Below are 15,592 nucleotides of genomic sequence, written 5' to 3'. Positions count from 1 at the left end.
GTTTATCAATCTGAACATTCAAATGAAGAACATGAAATGGAAAGTAACGTTGATCAAATATCTAAAGCACTTTACATGTTTCAAGAGAGAGACGACGAAATCAAATTAATGCCACATCTTGAAAAATTGTTCAATTATTAAAGACCAACAAGACAAAAATCAACATGAACACTTTACAAGTTTTCCAATATTTTGTTGACAGATTAAGACATTTTGGAAAATACGATCTTGCTCTTGAACTATTGGATAAATTTAATTCAGAAGAATCTAGTTATGACAAAGCTTGGTATTTTAATATCCTCGGTCTTTTATACCATGACACCGGGGAATATAGCAAAGCTAAAAATCATCACGAAAAAGCTCTGGAAATTCGAAAACAATCGTTAGGTCCAAATCATGTTTGTGTCGCTACATCTTTAAACAATCTTGGTAATGTGTTTAATAAAACTGGAAACTACGACAAAGCTAAAGAGCTTCACGAAAAAGCTCTGGAAATTCGCAAAAAAAATCGTTGGAACTAGTCAGGTTGATGTTGCTAAGTCTTTTAAAAATCTAGGTGTGTTGTATTATGAAACTCGGGAATACGACAAAGCTTTACAGTTACACTTTGGTAGCTACGTGTTTCAAAGAAAATTGTGCCTTCAAATTGTGTTAAGCCTATTTTTAACACATAGACCGTAGGAGCAAGGCTTCCACCGGCCAAGTCAGCTCCCCTCTCCCTCAGAAGGTATTTTTGGTACTAAACAAAACAATTTCAGTTTGCACTTTATAAGGTAAAATGAACCTAAAGATGTAATGGTCCTTGTCTATATATAGTTTCACTGATATCAAGTCAATAAACTTACTCTACAGTCCAGGAATCATCCTAAGTAAAACTTAGAACTGCCCATGCCCTGAATCTGACATTTTTTAGACTTTATTTCTAAAGTGATTTGTTTTTATGTTATAACCAAGTAGTAATTTTTATTGTATGATTTACAAACATACTAAAGTATATTGGGATGACAGAATTTTGTTAAATAAATACTATCCTGTTAGTTGTTCATATTCTTTGATACATTCAGTAATTTTTTACCAAGCTCCATAAGCCTATGACCATATTCCAGGTTCTTATAATTTCCAAGGTGTACACCTTTCATACCATACATACCACCCCACCATGCTGCAGCCAATATTCCTGTGCTGTCACTATCTCCACCATGAAACATAGAACAAGAGCACAATTGAAACCAGGAATCTACCAACCTTCTCAATGTATTCCCAAACTTTGGGTAAAACACTTAAAAGTCCTGCTCCCCATTTTTTTGGAGCCATCTTCCTTATAGCATAGGCTGTAAATAAAGCTGCAGTAACAGCCCCAAGATAACCTATAATTAAAATCATCTTTAAAGGTTGCTAATTTTAGGTCAATTACATTATGATGACCATATTTACATAATAGCGGCATTTTGATATGGATCATGGATTCAATGGCTGTAGTAGTGAAGATATTAAAGCAAAACAGCAATGGCAATTCAAACAGTTTTTAGAAGACTGAAATTTGAAAATGTGGAAAAGCGATAAAAGGGATGGATCAAAGATATGGTCATTTAAAGTGAGCAATGTTAGAAAGATGGAGGCATTTGAAATGTGGTTCTAGAAAATGATGGATTGCATAGACTTATGCAAACCTAAGGTCAACCTTCTTTTATTTCATTTATAATTGATATTAGATAAAAGGATATGAAACATTCATGGTAATGGCTTGATCAAGTAAGTAATCAAAGGAAGAGTTGAAGATAAAACATTTAGCTAAGAAAAGCAATAGGATTGAAAAGCTAAATTACTATAAAGGTTTGTTAAAATGAAAAGCAATGCAGATAACAGGAAAACCTAGCAAACTTTATACAAATCAACACTTGTTGATAGACAAAACACTAGACATTAGTGACTTGATAATTAATATATGATCTGAAATCGTTGCTTTATTATGAAAGGTGAATACCTGTGGGGTGATTATGAGTCATCCTTCCACTTTAAACAGCAATTTCAATTAACATTTCAATTTGATCTTCACAAGGAAACATCAAACCTATACACATGGATCTCATAGCTGCACCACATCCGCCACCTCGTTCATTAAATGGTATAATGTAACCTTTTTCCTCAAGAGGTCGTAACATGAAGCATGCCTTTGTTGTGGTCGGCGCAGGAGCTCTTTCCCACATATCCTCAGCACATGTCTTCTTGTACTTTGTAGCCATAATGCTCAATAACTCTTCCGTTGTTGTCCATTCAGAAACCAACGCTTCTGCTGTAGCAATGTGTAGTACAATGTCGTCACTAACCCTCCATCCTACAATGTCAATTTTATCAAGTCCTCCGAGTTTTTCTAGTTCTTCATGAATTTGAGTACCACTGTAACAGAATTTCCACAAACCATTCTTATAACCTAGAGCATCCCCCACTCCACTGAGAACCATAACTGCTTCGTATTTCTCGGATAATTGGACCGTATTTTCAAGAGCCATTTTTAATATGTTTACTTCACCGTAGTTTAATGAATTTTTTTGAAACACGGGGAAAGTACTAAGCTTCCCTCAACTTAGTCAACTATTAAAAACGTAAAATCTTTTCTTTGCTTTGTTTTAATATTGTTTCATACAGGGTTGTTAGGCTCCAGCGCTCGTTTGTAGCCAAATATGGTTTGAAAAGTGGCCAAATGGCAACAAAAGAGGCCAAACTTGTTGTCTGAGCCCGCACTGTTTATGGCATGCGGTTTTAATAAGTTTTTCTAATTGCTTCTTATAGTCTATATGGATTTATCATAAATATATACCATACATTGCAAATCTAGCGATGCCAACGCCTAATGTTCACATCAAAGGACATATGGGAAGAGGTGAATACAGAACGTAAGACTGAAAATTTATTCGCTGTTGCAAAAATATAAGGTGCTTGTTGACGAAATGAAGAGAAAAATGAACTACACGTCCAAAATTTCTTGATAAGCATTACAAGCTTAAAAGGCCATGTCAAAATACAAAGTGAATAAACTATTTTATCTGTCTTTCTATAAGATCTCGACGTGCATAGTTGTCATTTTTACTGCTCTCCATATATACAGATTTATATAAATATTTATGCATAGTTCTTATAATATTTATTCTACTCACATTCATACATGTGTTTAGTGGCAAACAGCTCAAGCATTCGCTTAGTTACCTTAAAGTTAATGCAGCAGTTCCCGGCAAAGTGTAGGCTGGAACGAATACGAATAATGGCATTTAGCAGTTCTAAGCTCATCCTATTGCGTTGTTTGGTCTTCACTGATGTCACCAAGGAAAAGGTTCTTTCAGCCACTGCATTGCTTACAGGATTTATCAGGCAGCTTAAGGCGTAAGTTGCCAATTCCTTGAATGGTTTGACCCCAAGAGAAGTTTGGAACTGAACTATCTTTGACCAAAATGCAACTGCTGTATCAGGTATGATGCCGTTAAAAATTTGTTCCTCTTTCCAATTTCGGTGGACGATCTTCCTGTACTGCTTCTCAATTGCATAATCTTGATCCTTTCGTAGATTAGGAAGCGGCAGTTGCTCAAAATCGGCTCTCGTTGTTACATCAAGAACTTTGCTTGAATGCAGGGCGCTCAAACCTTTAAAGATATTCCGGACAGCTGGTAAACGTTTCTCTACTTGATTTACAGCTTCCACAAGAAATTCTAGACACCTATTTAACACTTCAGAAACTTCAGCTTCAGCACGTCGTTTGTCTTGTTGGGAAGAAATGTATTTCTTTGCTTCTGACAAGAACTTTCCACCAAAATCAACTTCATAAATGGCTAGATATTTTCCTTGGTAGTCGAAAACTCTACCATATAAACTTTTATGGTGTACATTTAGTTCTGTGAACATTTCTTCTGGATCACCATCAGTTGCCTGGAAAAGGCATTCACCCTGTCAAATTCTGTGACCAGAGGAGAAACGAAACGGAAATAAAGATATAGGACTGGATCATTGAGCATGTCCAGAAGAATACGAGCCTTGAATCTTGCTGCCTGCGTCGTCTCTGGTTGTGCTGTTCGGAAGTAAGCTTGCAGCTCAAACCAATTTGTGAGAATGCGAAATATAACTTTTCCTCTCACAAGCCACCTCGTAGTTGAGTACTTCTCAAACGGTGCATCTTGCACATCATCTGGATTCATCACTTCGTAGAGCGTCTTGTATGCTTCTCTTTTAATAGCGCTCTTTGAAAACCATTTCGGAATTTCTGCCAGAAGAAATCCTACACTCGACGTAAGTTTCTCAAATGCATGCTGAACACAAAGGGACAACGAATGGCAAATACACGTCATCTTGATGCAATGAGGAGCGACAGCAGCTATTCTTGTCCACAGCGAATTGTGTTCCCCAACCATCACTGAAGCACCGTCACTAGCATAGCCCAACACAATGCACTAAATCAAGTTTAATTGTGGCAAGGCAATCTTTGATTGCATTAAAAAGATCATCTGCTGAAGTGTGGACAACTGGAACCAGGTCCACAAACGCTGTAACGATCTTATTTTCAACTTCGCTGAAATACCTTACGATAATGCAGACCTGCTTCGATGTGGAAATATCAGTAGATTCATCCACAATTAACGAAAACTTCTTACCCTGGACATCAGCAATCAGTTGTTCCTTCAACGCTGGACTTATAACTTTGGGTCAATAGTTTTGAGCATATGTTTCTATGCATTTTAATGTTATCAAGTTTGCTTCCATGAGCATTTCGGGCTATTATCCCTCCGAGATGATCCATGGTCAAGATTGCCGAATGGCAAGCCATTGTAACAGCTAGCTCGATCTCGGCGACCTTTACTTCTTCTGCAACTTTTGGGACACGTACGACTTGGATGGGCCTTGTAGTAGTGGATACTTTAATGTGTTTGATGTGTTTGTCAGTTTTTTCGTGTTTGGTTAAGTTTGCTTGTTTGGGTCTGATTGTGGCACGGCACAATTTACAAAAAGCATCTTCACTTCCGTCTGAAGCTTTTGTGAGCCAGCTAAATTTACTTTCCCAAGACTTGTTATATTTTCTTCCGCTATCATGCGCTCCTTTCCATTTTGATGCCATAATATTGCAACGAATAACGTTTTTATCAGTCTTAACTAGTATTAGTAGTGGTCGAACGTGCTATTTATAGCTAGATGTCGGACGTCTACGAAGACAAAGCTGTGTGCTTGCTTGTAATTAGCTGGTTAAATTGCATGACAATTGGCTGAATTATACTTAGCTGTGATTGGATGAAAAGAATTCAATGCTCAATTTGATCCTTATGATCATTTTTAGTTGTATTTCCATCGCATTTTGTACATTTAAGAGATTTTTACAAATAAAGCTCAATAAAAATTTTAAAAAAATTGTTTGACTAAAAAGAGGCCAAAAAGTAGCCAAATAGCCAAAAAAAAATTTCGAGGCCAAAGAAAGAAAAAAAAGGACAAAATCGAGTTATTTGGCCTCAAAAAGGCCAAACTAACAACCCTGGTTGGGAGACTGGGACTGTTATTTTGTAATCCTTAATCTTTACCCGATTCCATGATCTTCAATCTGATTAACATGTTGCTTCTTGCAAAGATTCTTTAAAATTTAAAAGTTCCTTCGTTATATCATGGATTATCCGACACGGATTTAATCGAAACTTGACAATTTGATTGCACATATACTAAAAAACAGTGTATTGGGAATCGAACCAAAAGACTAAATTTTCCGCTCTTTGAAGATCCCCCACAGCTGGGCTGTTTTTTTTCTTGGAAAGTTTAGACGATTTTGGCTATTGAACATATTTTGAATATTTTATAGTTCCAAAATTTGATCTTTGTAGAATTTTTGAAGCTCAAAATTGGTAAGTTATTGCTTGATCGTAATAGACAAAAACAAGAGCTTTGTCGTTTAATTACACTTCACAATATAAAGATACAAACAATAAACAATTATCAGCTTTTTTATAATGCCGGTTTATCATTAAAATGCTTAAATATCCAACTTTACACCCCAAATACATGCAAGTTTAACTTTCACATTTACAATAAGTGTTAAGTAAAAGAATATAAAAAATGATTAAACTGAAATCACCCAAACTGTTCTAAAATGCAGAATTGCTTAAACATGACGCTGTTTTTTCAACGAAAGAGAAGATGGCTGTAAATTTTAGCTGATAGACCCTAGGTTCGCTCAGCTAAGCATCCATAGCCTTCAAATTGCATTTCTTTTTGTTCCATGGTTGTATATGACAAGTAGTACAAGTTTAGTCCCACACCAAGGTCACTGTTTTTTGATGACTTAACCGAAATAAAAATCCCTAATGGAAAACCTGAACGGTATAAACCAAAACCGAACACAACGGCACGAGAATTTGGAGAATACTGAAGAGGAAAAACCATTAGGGATTTCAGCCGAAGTTCCGCGCCCGGGGACCCTTAGAAACAAAATCTTTACTTACCTTTGCAACGATGCAAATACCAAAAAAGAAAAACCGTCAATTTCTCAAAAACACCTTCAAGTCCAAAATCTTTTAAGTATTTTAGTTATGGATATAATTCGCCATTTTAACGTACATACAACTTACGTACAAACCGCCACATTTTAGTTTTACCGCACGTAAACCGATCAGCGAACTCGACAATTTTCTACTTTGGACGAGAAAATTGTGTAATTTGATGGGAATTTCTTTTAACGTGTGTTTTCTTATCTAATCCACATCCGAATCAGTCGCACCTAGCGCCACCTTAGCAGTCCCTATTTTCACTGTTTCATTCAGTGCTTTGCGCGCCCGGTGCCACTAACGCTTAAAGCTGGAGCAAGCGCTTGCTGCATGACATGGATTAGATAAATGTACTTCAAAATATTTTAAGCAGACAGACGAAATTTAATATTTTTTGAAACAATTTAGAACACTTGAAGAAGCACACGTTAAGTTTGGTTACCGAGGGACCGTGGATGGTAACCAAACAACCGGCAGCGCTTGATTTAAGTTATGTTTTAGTTTGACAATTATCACATAGATGACTACATAGCAACGCGAATGGTGAACATGGAAACCATCGTGTAACTATTTTGTATCATATGTGATAACGTCTGCGGTTTGTCTTCATGGTAACCATCAAAGAAAACAAACAATGTGCTTTTATTAAAACTATGTTTCGTGTTAGTTTGGTTAATATGAAGCCATTCCGCATACTTAGACCTGGTGTACTAAACATTTTTTTTAATGCCTGTTTTGCTGTGGCTTGCCGCATCGAAATTCCCAGGAATGAAGTTTTCTTAATAAGAAAACAACATATCCATTTTTACATTTACAGTAATTGCCACGCCGCTCCTAAACTGTAAATGTCTTGACAAACTGAAGACTATTTGAGTTTCAATTTGTCGATTTGAAAATGACTGACAAGATTAAAGTTTTCTTCGAAAGATTTTGAAAAATTTAGTCATTTCTCTTGATAGTGGAGTTCATCCTTTAAATTTATAAAGGTTCTAACCCCATACTCATTATCTAAGCGTAGCAACTACTCGCTGCAACTACAGCGCATGCCTAAGCTATCTAAACTTCCTACCTGCGCATGGCACCGGAATTCCGCCCTGAAAGGAATGCCCTTGAAGGAGGTAACCCATCATGCCCTTAACTTAACTTAACCTAGTGCATGTTGCACCTACGGGCGACCTCCAACCGGGGTGGGTTGAACTACTCATGCATTATAGGGGATCCATGCAGGAGTGCCTTAATAGTCAATGTAGAAAGCCGTTCATGAAATTGGCCAACTACAACGACTGCATGCTCTTACCGTACTAGGGGAGAGATATTTTTCTTTCCACCAAAACCACGATCTTCCATTGGTCTTCAATAGGCTTTGCTCGCTTGATCCAATCTTCAAAGGTCTTCTTACAGATGCTATTTGCATCCTCTACGCTAAGGTACCATTTGTACCCACTAACCCCAAGTTGAAGTTGCCTTCCTTGGGCCAAACTTCACTCGCATTTCCGATTCTAAGCTATGGCCCTGTCTATCCTTCTGCGAGGAAACAGCCGCTGCGACCATGCGTAGCTCCTTAAAGCAGTATATTCACACAGAAGTTTTTCGAAGGTAAATTATATAGAACAACACAATTGTTGCATGCAAGTCACAGACTTAAAATACTTGATACAAATTCACGCTTACTAAGACACAAATTTTTAAAAGAATTAAAGCAGCACCGATAAACACTATTGGATTATTTTAACCCAAAGAATACTTTTATTACCTCTTAATCAAGACTATTTTTGAAAATGCAGATGTAAATTTCTTTAAATATATATATTTGCATTCCTGCATTAAAAAAATAGCCTTACAGTGGAATATACTGAACACCAGGATTTGTTGTGGCTATTGCCCGAATTATATTAGAGATTTGACCTGTTAACAGGCCTAACTAAATAAAAGGTTTATTATTATTACACTTACGGTTTTCGACGAATCCTTGGCAGTTCGACGACAGACTACGATGAATGACAAATCTCATGCCAATTGTGAAGATGAAACGATCGGATGTTGAGCAAGGACAGCCACAAAAAAGCCCAAAATAATTTTTGAAAATTCAGAACGTTGATGGTGAAACCATCGTATCCAATTTTCAGGCTACCTGACAAACATCACCGCTTTTATGTCGACGACGGCAAGCACAGAAACAAGATTGGCCATTTCTTGCAACTGTGCATGTCGTCTACGGCATTAAATCGGAAATATCGACAGCCAGTCGGAAAATTAGGATTTTAGGTTTTCATTTTCATGTTAAAGAAATTCCATGTTTTATTACAAAATTTTCAATTAAATAATGTTGAAATTTGGGCATTTGATAGCGGCGTGGTTTTATCCATCATTGCGATTGATTGACCAGTCGTGATGTTAGCAGGAAAACTCCCAGGAAAATGTTTTAGAAAAGGTCATAATATTGACTTTTCCATGGAAACAGGCGTTAGGCTGATGGTGCATTGCTCCAGAATAGTGTTTAGCGTTTGCATTCTTTTTAGAGATGGTCTTTAAAGCATTAGAAGTCACGTATTTTTCAATTTCATCAAAGTGTATTGTTCATTCTTGATCATTTTTCAGAAGAGTTCATTAATGTATATTGTCCATTCTTGATCATTGTTCAGAGGTCTTCGTTAAAGTAAATTGTTCATTCTTGAGCATTCTTCAGAGGACTTCATTAAAGTATACTGTTCATTCTTGATCATTGTTCAGAGGTCTTCATTAAAGTACACTGCCCATTCTTGATCATTGTTCAGAGGTCTTCATTAAAGTAAATTGTTCATTCTTGAGCATTCTTCAGAGGACTTCATTAAAGTATGCTGTTCATTCTTGATCATCGTTCAGAGGATTTCATTAAAGTACGTATATTGTCCATTCTTGATTAGAAGGTTTCTACATAGGACAATTGAAGCCAATGTCAGTTGACACTACTATACTTCCATAAATGAAAAACATTGATAACATACTTACATTGAACATTTTATTCACTAGTAATGTAGTTCAAGGGAAGAAGAATTTCAACCAAATTACAGAATTGTATTTTGTTCTTATGTTTAGATGAGCGTCGAGGAACTGGTCGACAACAGCCACAATTCTCTTCAGCCGCTGTGAACAATAACCACTTTCTTTAATTGTGGAGTCTACGATCATGGTAAATACACCAACATTTGTTCGTTGTTTCTCAATCTCATTTGATGACTAACTGTCGTTTAAGAGAAGAATGTCCATGTCTAAAATCAAGCATAGAGGAAACAAAAGTTACTAAGACGGAAACTTTATGGGAAGGCCACACTGCACTTTGCATTAATGAACATCACATGCAGTGTCCCAATTCAATGTTTACTCAATGCAAAAGAACTTGAAACAACACGATTACCTGAACATTTTTTCAAAGCACTCCAAGAGATATTTCACCTTGGAATAATTTCGACTTCGGCTAACTGTTCTTCGTGCAACTACAGACTTTCACGTTCAAATGGCATGTTCTTAGTTTTAGACTATGGCCCAAGTTTCACGAACGTGTTGTATTCTGATTTGTCAGTGACTAGGCGTGTTGTAAACGTGTTGTGTTCAGATTGGTCATTTACCTGGTGCGTCGTCAATTGTACATTGTGAAATTTAGAATTTGCATGATTCATCACATAGAAGTAATTAATCCCCATAGAGCGGTAAATGCAATTTAATACAATATAAATAAAAACGTATACTTCTGCTACAGCAAATAGCAAATCCCAAACATTTAAGTCTCCTTGGGGAACAACTACAGCTGAATCATGCAAATTCTAAAGGTCCACTGATGTCAAAAATGATTTGATGAACCCTCTAGATTGTTATCTTCATCTCATTTTCTTATTGTATTTATTAGCATTAACATTTGATCTCTTTTATTTAGCATTCTACAGGGTGTACATAAAAACGACGTTTGGCAATTAAACTACTGTAAAATTTCGAAACCCAATCACTGTGCTAACCTCACTAATCTTTTGTGCTTGCATCAACGTAGCTAACAATGTTCCATGCACCTGTGGGCTTGGCGTAGTGACAGACATTGAAATTATATAAAGGTCTTCAATGGTAAATGAAGGCCGACCAACTAATTTTGGACAAATCAAAGGAGTGAACCGGATAGAAAAATATTATTACAATGTATTTTTTTTTATTCAACTATCAGCAGGCATTATATGTTGTCCCTTTTAAAGAATTTTCAATCTCCATGCGACAATGTGAAAGTGTGTAAAATGAAAGACTATAGTCTTTGGCGTGAAAATGTGTAAAATTGCAAAATTCTAGTCTTTGGCGTGAAAATGTGTGAAAATGCACAGTATATAGTCTTTGGCGTGAAAATGTTTTGAAAATGCAAAGATTATAGTCTTTGCTGTAAAAGTGTGTAAAAATGCAAACACTGTAGTCTTGGTGTGGAAGTGTGCGAAAATGCAAAGACTATAATCTTTGGTGTGAAAATGTGTGAAAATGCAAAGACTATAGTCTTTGGTGTGTAAGTGTGTGAAAATGCAAAGACTATAGCAAATACTGACAAATTATATCTGTATACAACACATACAATTAAGAGTCGTTGAAGTTGATGCATCAGGAAATTATTCTACTTTGTAGACATATTATATTTAAATATACTGAACTATACGAATGTTATATATATACAATATAACTTATACAATTTCTATGCTCTGTTTTTTTTCGACAGACATCCTACAAGTTTTACCTATAAACCATTATATGCAGAAGGAACAGTTTGTTTTGTCGATGTCGTCGTTGAAACAGATGATACCGTTGAAGTTTGCCTGTAAAATATTTGCTGAAAGTTTAGAGAAAAATTGATAAACTATTCATGAAACAAGCCAAAGTTTGAGTTCTTTGTGTTGTATTACTACGAAATAAAAGACTTTTACTGTGTTTGCACGGGCTTATGCAAAACGAGGAGACCTTTGGAAGAACACGAGAGCAGATCAGTGCAAGCCCAAAACCGAAGGTAGAGTGTTGCACATGCTCAAGAGTTCTCCGAAACGTCTCCGAGGTTTGCATAAGCCAGAGCAAACAGGAAAAATATCTTTTTAAAAAATATCAATAATGCGAAGTACACAACTTTAAAACAAACGTTTTAATTTTTCCTCTAAAATGTATTCATGATTGATTTGCGAATTCTCTTTGATTGATTTGATTTGTTGAGCTCAGATCGGTTTGCACAAGCTAATGAAAACACAGCTATACACCAATCAGCGCATGCGCTTGATTGCTTTTTGTTCTTGTTTTGACTTTCAATTTTTTCTGTCTATTCTTGCCTTACAAACATTAACACTAAAAAATCGTTTAATATTCTGTATATTGAACAATAAATTACACTCAAACAAGATCACGTGTTTACTCAAATGAAAAAGATCACGTGTTTACTCACAAGAAAAAGATCACGTGTTTACTCACATGAAAAAGATCACGTGTTCACTCACATGAAAAAGATCACGTGTTTACTCACATGAAAAAGATCACGTGTTTACTCACATGAAAAATGGAAAGTATTTGAGCAAAGAACTCTTGCAAGGATTTTCACCTAACTCTGGAACAGCACCCAGACTATAATTGATCAATTTTCTCAAGTAATTTTCCAATTGTTTCCGACGTATTTCCACAAAATTGACGTCACGATTTCCAATAATTTTCTTCGCGGGAAACGTGAATTATGCAACAGGTTTAAACTGCTTGCTTGTCTGTGCATAAAAAGGAAAAGGAAGGGATTGTACATTACAGCAAAAAATATGATTAAAAACATTAAAATACTGATGTTTATTAAAAACCTTCTTATGTAGGGCATAAAAATCCGAGTATCTTTTGTAAACATTCCATTCATTGTCTTTGATACGGATATAAACCTTGTGAAGTAAACAATGTTAAATTCTTTATTGACGACAATAAATGGACCACTGCGCAGATGCTATATATATATATATATACATAGGAAGTTTATATTTGATGATTCTCCGTATAAAACAGTGCTCGATGCCCGAGAGCAGAGCGTAAATATGTTTAGTGATGTCGAGAAAAAATCACAAAACTACAGTTTCATCCCGACAAGCCTGTTTCGTGATTAAAGGAAAATCCCCTGAAGAGTGAGCAGTCACGAAACAGGCTTGTCGGGATGAATCTGTAGTTTTGTGATTTTTTCTCAACACCACTAAACATATACATATGAAAAGTGAAATATTTGAGCAGTAAATTTAAACTACGACATGATCTTTTAAATACGATGACCACAAACACTTTTCTCAAGGGTGATGTATTTGAAACGAGAAAAATACCAAATATAGATCATAAATCTTGAAATATAGTCCCTAGTTATCCCTAACCTAGTCCAGATAACCATCAACATCACATCGGAAGAGTTATTTACTTTTTTTAGAGATAAATATATGGAAAAAATTATACCTGATAAGAATGGTGAATGTTTGGAGACTTTCCTTGTACAAAAACAGATGGAATCCAAATGTTAATTAAAGGACGAGTATTGACAGACATGAAATTTGGACCAAACTCCGTCAAATATACACATTCCTCATGATTATTGTCCTGAGGAAGCTAGAACATACGAAGATACGTAGTTTTATTAAGAAATACTTAGAAAATCAAACGAATATTTACTGCTTTTCATATTCATACCAAACAGTTCATATTGTACATACCGATCAATATTGTACATCTATTGTACTATAATGAACACACGGGTCTTTACTGAACATACCGGTCCTCTAAGATTGACAAGCTCTTCTTTTACTATTCTTAGCTGACATTCACGAACATTCAACATTTTTTGTAGTCTTTCATTGAGTTCAATAAGTTCGCCATGCATATCAGCGACCTTTAAACATGATAAACAACATTTCATCACAACTTACGCCATGACGTCATCACCATGAAATTCCCCAGGGATGAACAAGAAACGCGAAACCAGTCAGCATGGCGATATTCATCTTCATGTAGCATATGATACATGAAAACCTTTTAAGGCAAATGTTTCGATTTGTGAAAGTATTATGGTTTAATGGAAATCTTACTTGGATCAACTTCCGCTCAAAATCTTTGTTTTCTTCCTTTCTACAAGAAAAAGAAACGAAATTCAACGCTGTTGATTCACTTTTGCTACAAATTTACGGTAAATACCTCACTTCGTCGACGTCAGATTCCGGAGAAAGAATGATAGAAGAAAGTCTTTCATTTTCTGGAGCTACACAAAAGATTATCGAATATCTTAGATTTCTACATCTATTTTAAAGATAAACTATCCCTCTAACAAACCTTCTTCCATAATGTCATTTCTTTTCAACGATTGAACAGCACCCACGTATTTCTTTAGTTGGTGTTTGAGCAAATCATTTTCACTAAAGAGCAAAAACGAACAGGTCAACAGACATCTTTGATTAACGGAAATGCAGAGTTCTCAATGTCCTAACCTTTTTAAGCCGTTAAGAGCGACGCAATTTTCTTCATTTTTCGACGACATATCTCTTTTTAAATCTTCTAATTGAAGACGAAGGGAAGCTGACTTCATCATCTCTTTTTCCAAATGTTGTTGTAACGATCTACAGGAAAGATGACCGAAGGAAAAATCAGGGCAAAATAGTGTATATTCGAATGGAATGTTAATATTAAACGAAGGACGATAATACAACCTGTTACGTTCTTCAACTTCATCTTTTCTTAACATCATCGATACAATCGCCTGTTTTAATTCCTCTTCAACAATAAAAACCACGTATTTATTGATATTCATGAAATTATAATTATTCACACATACAAATATTCAGTTCACATGATGAAATTTGACGGATGTCTACAAACAAGCAAAGCAACTACGATACAAATAGTAAAATCCAATTGCACTAAACATTTCTATTTTTAAAACTAACTCTACCTGCTAATAGCCCATTTATAGTTTGAGAACCAGAGGCAAAAGTGCCTCTCCCGTTCCGAAAACATTTTTTCAAAAGATATAAGAAATAAAAACCATTTAAATACATGAATAGAAAAAACACACAAACCTGAAGTCATTTCTTTGCCTGATGGATATTCCTCTGATGGCTAAAGAACGAAAACATACCAAATATAACGAACTAAATATAACAAAGACATTTACACATGGCTTTCTACCCTACCCCCCCTGAAAAAAGATAAAAGCATTCCATAATTAACTAACATTCATACAACCATCACCCATGGTTCTGACCAATGACGATCCTGAGTAATCATTAATTTCTATGCTACCATCACGTGTGGCACATATCGCTGCAACAGTTGCTCCAATTGCTAAACTTGCATCATTCTCGACGTCTTCATCAGTGTAAATACTGAAAACAACATAAATTACCACCTCAGTTAAAATGGTGAACTCGTTAGACATTCTTGTCGATAAAATAATGAAGTATCTTCTAACCTTGAAACGGGCGAATCATTTATTGAATGAACTAAATGTCGCGACGTCTCAGGTGCAACAGTAAATCGCTCATTTTCATCTGACATAGCTAGACCCTAACTCCTTTATCGTCATCGGGGCAAACTACGGGAATTAGAGATACACCGCTGTTCATATCAACAAGAGGCTCACACACTTCTTCCTCCGACAAGAGCGATGAGTCAGTGTAATGCCCTGATTGCAAAGATGTTGTCAAAGAATGATTTTTTCAAATCATTCGCAGTTTTAAACTCGTTTTAAGATGCAGAACTTCCTGGCTTTTCTTTGTTAATCGAGCCACTTGTTCATCTGTTTCATTCTCCTTGTTCTCAACGTTGGTTTTCGCCATTGTGGAAGAAAGACTTGAATTCTCAGAATTCGAACAATAAGCCAACTGAGAGTTCTTTGGCATTTCAAGAAAATCGTCAGGCCTTTTAGTGAAAGCATGGTTACCACGAGCATGTACCTGAGAATCAGTATTACGTTGTAATATGTCGTATGCCGCTCGGGTAAAACTCGTGGCACTATCGTGAGCAGTCGTTGTTGTGGAAGAACTACCATGAGAACTGACAGAAGTTCCTTCTTCCGTCTCTTTGAATTCAACATTTTCAAT

General features: G+C 35.9%; 1 protein-coding gene and 1 long non-coding RNA gene across 2 annotated transcripts in view; both read right to left on the bottom strand.

The window, feature by feature from the left end:
• LOC124457251 (sorting nexin-29-like) overlaps positions 1-15,203 on the bottom strand; it is a 63,888-nt gene extending 48,685 nt beyond the window's left edge. The window contains exons 1-11 of the mRNA XM_047007532.1: positions 14,962-15,203; positions 14,725-14,875; positions 14,570-14,609; positions 14,201-14,264; positions 13,982-14,110; positions 13,827-13,909; positions 13,692-13,755; positions 13,586-13,625; positions 13,273-13,389; positions 12,960-13,109; positions 12,315-12,406 (exon numbers count right to left, since the gene is read on the bottom strand). Of these exons, the coding sequence (XP_046863488.1) occupies positions 12,315-12,406; positions 12,960-13,109; positions 13,273-13,389; positions 13,586-13,625; positions 13,692-13,755; positions 13,827-13,909; positions 13,982-14,110; positions 14,201-14,264; positions 14,570-14,609; positions 14,725-14,875; positions 14,962-15,047 (1,016 nt within the window). The 5' untranslated portion in view covers positions 15,048-15,203. The remainder of the gene's footprint in view (positions 1-12,314; positions 12,407-12,959; positions 13,110-13,272; positions 13,390-13,585; positions 13,626-13,691; positions 13,756-13,826; positions 13,910-13,981; positions 14,111-14,200; positions 14,265-14,569; positions 14,610-14,724; positions 14,876-14,961) is intronic.
• On the bottom strand, positions 9,057-9,711 carry LOC124456747. The gene is made up of 2 exons (XR_006952439.1): positions 9,495-9,711; positions 9,057-9,416 (listed from the first exon to the last, which is right to left on the bottom strand). It is a non-coding gene; the product is annotated as an uncharacterized LOC124456747 (long non-coding RNA).
• Positions 15,204-15,592: the final 389 nt, after the last annotated feature.

The sequence above is a fragment of the Xenia sp. Carnegie-2017 genome, unplaced genomic scaffold (genome assembly GCF_021976095.1).
Source record: "Xenia sp. Carnegie-2017 unplaced genomic scaffold, XeniaSp_v1 HiC_scaffold_6, whole genome shotgun sequence".
Lineage (NCBI taxonomy): Eukaryota > Metazoa > Cnidaria > Anthozoa > Malacalcyonacea > Xeniidae > Xenia > Xenia sp. Carnegie-2017.
This window is presented reverse-complemented; position numbering and strand designations above follow the sequence as displayed.